Here is a 7,018-nt window from a genome sequence, read left to right on the forward strand (position 1 = left end):
CAGCCCCCCTCCCCTCCCACCACACACATGCTCTCACTTACTAAGTTTTATATCTTCTTATAACCCCTCCAAATACAAGATCTTTTTTATATTAGGAAACTTATATCATTGTAACTAAATTAGGGTTGTAAAATCCTGATCAATCAGTTAACCGGTTAAATTTAGATGACCCTAACATTTAATTGGATAACCAACTAAGCGGGATCCTGAGCCGGGGATTGTTCCTGCCTGGCTGGAGCAGCTCCGAGCCCCGCAAGCGGTGGGCTGCGAGGGTTGTCTCCCAGCTTTACGCGGGGGTCCAGTGGGGCAAGAACAGTGCCCCACCTATGGCACACTGTGGGCAGGGAGCTGCTCCTAGGGAACTGGTTAACAGTTACCCAGTGAGGTTGATGTTTCCCACGTAACCAATATCCCTAAACTGAATAAATACATTTTAAAATTGACCTTCTGACCCAGTGCAAATCTCTATTATATATGCACATTTTTAACACTGTTAAACCATTTTAGAGTATGTCTGTATTACAGAATTGCACCCATGGAACTAAATGTAGATACATTGATTTATACAAGTGAAACTTTTCTAAGTACTGACAAATCCTGATGCTCTATAAATCTACATATTAATTAACTTACGTCATCTCACACATCAGCTTTGAATTTGATTCTACATAGTTATTACAAATAATTCTGTATATATTTCTCCTTAATATGTCTATTCCTTGCAAGGGTTCCTATACTAATGAGGAAGTATGTTATAATGACAAACATTTTGGCAAAAATGATTAGCATTTAATGAAGGTGAGGAAGGATCTTTTTCTTCCTGCTATGTGGGTGATAATTTTGCGTTTATCACCTTTATTTCAGTGTGCCTCCACCATCAACTTCAAGTAAGGTTGTCAGACTTGTCATAAAAGCAACAGTTTTTGGACTGATGGGATATGGCTGCTACCGGATAGGACAAAGGACAGTTCAATTTATTCTCTCCATGCAAACAACACAGAACTGTCTTCAGAGGCTGACAGAAATTAGACCTCGACATTGAACACCCACTTGAAATAGTGTCTGGAAATCATTGTGGAAAAGAGTGCTAAAGACAACACATGCTAATTGGGATGTAAAAGAGGGGCTGAGGATTCTTGTCATAGATTCCATTTGATACTGAGCAATGCCGAATTGCTGTAAAGTAAATGAGTGACTGTTGAAAGCTACACCAGCTGTGACCTGGTGAATGTCTGCTTCCTAATAAGTGTGTGGTATGAAAGCACATGATTCCAGTTTTGCGATAAATGAAATATGTTACACATATATATTATATATATCATATTATATATTATGTGTATATATAATATATATTTATGATGATGTAGTACAGACAGCATAAAGAGTGTATATTCTTGACTATTTTCAGAGGAACAGAGTGACGTAAGGTAACTTAATTGTGTGTTTCTGCTCAACAGCGCAAGGACACCTCTACAAATGGTATTTCAGTATAATAATACCAAATGTTTGTTCCTGGTGCTAAGCACCTATAAAATGATTTAGAAAGACAACTTCTTACAGAACATTTTTATACTTAATACATTTAGGTTTTTTTAAGCTTCAGAGCTTTCAAAAATATCAGAATGATACAGGCTGTCAGACATACACCGCCAAATTTCTTTGAGCCTTATTAAAGAACTGAAATGTTGCCTTTAGAATTACACCTTTCCCTATAGACATCAGTAATAGTTTTGTCCTCTGTTAGAAAGGCATACCTTTATCAGCAATTGTTGGTTAACTTCCAGTGTTCTGTTCTTTTTGGATTAGATTATTTAACCGTATACATTAGCCAAATATTGTTGGTTTTAAATTCAGTATTGTAAAATTCAAGGCTAGAACTATGGTTTAATTTACTTTTCACATCTCAAAGCTTTCTTTATTTGGATAATATATCTGGGATTGATGTGCAGTACTTGACCTTCCCCCTGCCACATTCAAATATTTTATTTATCAGTGTAATTTTTCAGTGGATACGTATTTTACCTATTTAATAGAAAAGCAAAAATCAATTAATGTTTTTAATTAGCTATGGGTTTTGGAGTTTTTTTTATCTCTGCTGTTGGTAGAATTATGGATATGACTTCAAGTACTGTAACTTTAATAATTTTTTTAGAACATCTTAACATTGCGTTCATTATATTTTATAATTCTTTCAGTACCTTTAAGACAGGATTGCCCTTGGTTATAAGTGCTCTTTGAAACCAACTCTTCCCTCTCCAATGGCATAGCAATCATAATTGTGGTGTCAATGATATTTTAATTCATTGTATATGAACAAAGTCCATCTGCTATTGTAGCTCCTATGCAGTTGCAAATTGCTTGCAGTGAAGTCCATATCTGTTCTGGTACTTTATGTGGGGAGGAAGAGCTGCACCTGAGGGAGGGCAAGAAAAAGAGGTTAATTTTGGTTTTCATAGAGTCCAATAAGGTTAGCAACTGTGCTTTGTGCTGTTTGGGGTATGTTTCCAAAGTCTTATGTGGGGGAAATGTCTTCATACAAGCTATTATTTGCCCAACATTTTCTGTGTGTATCCTTCATACAGTATCTTTTTAAAAAGCTTTTTCTTTTTAATCCTAAAGAAATGAATGGCCTAATCCTCTTTGTGTTTATGCCACTGACATCACTGGGAGTGGGTATGTCCATTGGGCCCAATACTCCATTGCATTGTACCTTGCGGAGTTCTTTAGACCAGGAGGTTTCAAACATTGGTTATGAACCTGCCAGGGAAAGCCCCGGGCAAGCCCATGACACTTTGCTTACTTTAAAGTTCCATGCCAAGGAGCCTTGCAGTTCACATTGGCTGCAGTTTGCCATTTCCAGCCGAGGCAAGCTGCGGGAATCAGCTTCCAGGTCCGCACTGCTTCCTGCAGCTCCTCTGGCCTGGAAATGGCAAACCACAGCTAATGGGAGCTGTGAGGCTCCATGGCTGTGAAGCTTTAGAGTAAACAAAGTGTTGTGGGCCTGCCACGGGCTTTCCCTGATGGGTCCACAGCCCAAGTTTGAAAACCCCTGCTTTAGATTCCACTCCTTCATAGGGATGTTAAATTGCAGGTAATCAGATAATCAAGTAGTTAATGGGATTTCCATTGACTACTTGATTAGTCAATAAGGGGGGAAACTACAGAACTGCAATGGTCCTCCTTTTGAGCCTCTGTGTTTTAAATATATTAAGAACCACCAGGCTCTTAATGCATTTAAAAAGCAGCCGGGGGGACTGGGAGAGAGCTGGGACAGCTGATTCCCAGCTTGCGCCTAGTCCCCCACTACACCTCTGCCTCCCCTGCCCCCCCAGAGACTGGGCTAGGGGGAACAGGCCTTTAAGTCAGCTCCCCCCCAGCACTGGCTCCTGCTCTCCCCCCTTGCTGCCTCTTCTGGATAGAGGAGGCAGCAAGGGTGCGGGAGCGACTAGTCAAGTTACTACTCAGCTATCCAATAAGCATATGCTTATTGGGTAGTCGACTGGTCGCTAACATCCCTACTCCTGCAAACCACTTATGGGGATACTTGATTTGAAATGCATGTAAGAGTTTTATTCAGGATAGACTTAATGCTTTTCTGAACTGTGAGGTACACTGGTACAAGGGAGTGTAAAACATTCAGAAGGGCAGTATTTCATACACCTGTGAAAAATGGGTAAATGACAATGCATGAAACAGCAGAATTGGGTCCTTTATCTTTTATTTTCTATTTATTAATGTTTGAGAAACCAACAGTGATCAGTATTGAGACTGAAGGCAGCATTAGCAAGTGACTAGAATGACCACCTGAGTTGAATCTTGAATTTTTGTAACAATTTAATAAACTATTTAGCTGTACTGTTTTAATAAATTTATTGCCTTTTATGTAAACTTTTAAAGAAGAAAAAAGCTTAAGCCCTTTCTTCTCCTGGCTTTAGTGAACTACCAAAAGATTTCTCTAGGTTGTGTAGTTCAAAGTATTAATGTTTTGCTTTAAAATATCTGCTAACATATCTGTGCTCAGGTAATTTTACACAAAAGAAAAAAAAACTAAGGAAAATTGCAGACAAATGAGCCTTAAACCTGGGTGGGGCTAGCACTAAATGGTTGTCTTTAAGTATTTTTGCATGTTTAGTGTGTTATGTTTTCCCGCATGGGCACAATTACCTGTGCCCCCTGGAAAATGGTACCAATGTCAGTTATTCTTTGATTTTATGACAATTAGATTATTAGCAAAATTTAATGTTTTTAAAAGTGTATAGTTCCCTCCCTCTGTGTTTGTAAAATATATAGACAGATTCTTGAAACAAGTTTTTTGTTTATGAAGAATTTGTTCTCAGGCTAGCAGATCATCAAAACCCACAGGTATTTACCTTGAGGTTAACAAATGCCTGATGAATTTGCTGTTGCTGACCTAATAGTCCTCTGAATCCACATATAAGTGGTGTATGATGTTTACTTAACGTGATATTCTGTCTCTGTAACATGCTCAGTGTTTTACCCTCTGTTAATTGCCTGTGTTCTAGAGTCAATCCTTTAAGTGTTAACATTCAGTGAAATGTAAATTGTGTTGAATTGTCCCAGCCCTCACTCAACCCTTAAAGCCATATTGTACTTTTGGTAAACAGTGCATTTGCTTTATGCATTTGTACATCTTATGTAAATTTGAAGGATTTTTAACAAGCGTGTGCCTTTTAGTCTACAGCAGTTTAAAGTCAACAGCAGTATGTCTGTTATCCAAATAAAATATTTTAATCACTCTTTCTCTTGAAGTCCTTTATTTTTTATATTAATCATTTAAAAAATAAATATTGGTTAACTAAAGTAGATGCAAATTATGCATACCACCTAATGTATTTTTCTATACCATGACTACAGTGCTAAACCGTTTGGCCCAAGTCCAGCAAAGCACTTAAATCTATGCTTAAAGTTGAACACATTAGTAGTCCCATAAGAAGTGAATCATGGTGAAGTGCTCTGCTTTGGATAGGAACCAGAGCACTCAGTACTTTGAAAGACTGAACCCTCATAAGAGGCTAAAGATGCAGTAATTTGTGACACAATAAAATCAGACATTATTTAATCTTAAAAATAGGACTAGATTAATCAAAATGACCATTGCAAAAATATATGTGCAAAGCTTTATTTGTCAGGATAATGTTTGCATACTGAAAATAATTCACTACATAATACAGTTAAAGTTGTAGTCGAATATTCTATAATCGGTAAATTAATTGTGATTGGCCACTCCAATTGCCTGTACAAGGGAGCCTGTGCAGCCCTGTGGACATAAGCATTAAGTTCTGTTATCTTTTTCTCAGGCAAAACTCCTGCTGATGACTTGGTGCTGAATAAGCCATTTACATGAAAGCAGACATCATTTTAAAATAAATATTAAAATAAAATACTGGCGATGGAACTTTCCTCTGATATGCCACTGAAAAAGTTAAATGGGCATGGAAAGCAACCTCAGTTCTGAGCCAACTTGGCAAGGTTCTGAGTGAAATGGGGTCCTCATTACCTTCCAGAATTGGGTCCTCATTTTGCAGCTTAATACAAATGTACCAGAACCAAAAGAACATCTTAAAGTAATATAAAAATGTCTACACTTTCAGCAAAGATCAATTACGATAATCCTATGGAAATACTACTGAATGATTAGGCAATTCATCATACAAAAGTTCTGAGGCGGAGATAGCTAAATCAAAGGAATGCCATGCTCCTCCAACTTGCATCCCTTTTGGTATATTTTTAATCTACTCTTTTATGTGAGATTGGAAGCCACCCACTTTTACAATATATTGTTTGTTTTACCACTGCTGTATACGTGCATTTGGCCAACATGGAATTTAAGATAAAAGGTCTTTTTTAATATATATAAAATACTTACATTTTTTTTTTAATTTAAGAGTTCCATTGTAAGTTGTTTATTTGAAGCTATGTATGTGATATATAAAATCCGTTTTAAAATGCCAGTTTTGAGAAATATGAGAAATTATCTCAAAGTGCCAGACAGTAGTGGGAGCTACACATTAGAAAAGAGGAAAATGTCATTTGCGTAATTGTAAGATAAACTTATAGTTATTTGCTGTTTCCCCTCTGAACATTAAAATAAACTTTAATTTTAGACTTTGGTGTGTCAAGGCTGTTTCTTTACTGAAGTTATAATAACTGCAATCTCATGATTTATTTTTACAACTGCACTAATGAAGGGCCAGATCCAGCACAGGGCTAAGGTCTTTCACCTGTTTGTTCATATTAACTAGGCTAAAATAGGAAAATACTACTAATGATAGATTCCTATGGCACTGTGTAGCCACCAAGAGCCTCTTTGTGCCAGCTATGCTAAAAGGAAGGGAAGTAGATCAAACTGTGTAGAAATGGTGATCAGAACAATTAAAGAACATTAAAGCCATACAAATCCACAGAGATTTGATTTATATCAACGGGTATCCACAGTTCACTTTTGCAGATGTGAATACAAGTTTTGTATTTAGAACCCTGCAAATTTGCGGATATCCACTTTATATCTGCAGGTATCTGCAGATGTGGATATCTGTGGCTCATTTTTGTGTATGCATATGTGGATACAAAATTTTGTATCTGCCCAGGGCTCTAAAAAGACAGCTGTGTCTTGTCAAATATATATCAATTCTTTTGCCTTCTGTAGTTTACTTAGGAGACGATCAGGTGAGAGCTTCCTCTACTAGGAGGGCCATGGCAGTGAAGCATCTTGGAATTATCTTTTACCCCATTTGCAGTGGGTAAAAAGTAACTAGGGGGCATAAGTAGTGAACAGGTTGTGCCATGTTTTTCTTCACAGATCATTGCCTGTCTCTTGCTTGGTGCCCTGGCCCCTGTGTTCTAAGAGGCTATGCAGGGATGATGTGAAGTTTAACATAATTACAGCTAGTGTATTTATTCCAAAAGTGATAAAAGGTACTTTCTATTGCAGTATTGCTAACCACATGCATTGAAATTGCATGAGTCAGGCTCACCAAAAACCCTGAGAGTGGCTTTA

The 7,018-nt window shown here is 37.4% G+C and overlaps 1 protein-coding gene across 2 annotated transcripts in view; it reads left to right on the forward strand.

Annotated features, from left to right (window-relative positions):
- TRABD (TraB domain containing) overlaps positions 1-4,762 on the forward strand; it is a 56,604-nt gene extending 51,842 nt beyond the window's left edge. For both annotated transcript variants that reach the window (XM_075928124.1, XM_006122626.4), the window contains exon 10: positions 865-4,762. In XM_075928124.1, coding sequence (XP_075784239.1) covers positions 865-1,042 — 178 coding nt within the window. In that variant the 3' untranslated portion in view covers positions 1,043-4,762. The remainder of the gene's footprint in view (positions 1-864) is intronic.
- The last annotated feature ends 2,256 nt before the right edge of the window (positions 4,763-7,018 follow it).

Source organism: Pelodiscus sinensis, chromosome 1 (genome assembly GCF_049634645.1).
Source record: "Pelodiscus sinensis isolate JC-2024 chromosome 1, ASM4963464v1, whole genome shotgun sequence".
NCBI lineage: Eukaryota > Metazoa > Chordata > Testudines > Trionychidae > Pelodiscus > Pelodiscus sinensis.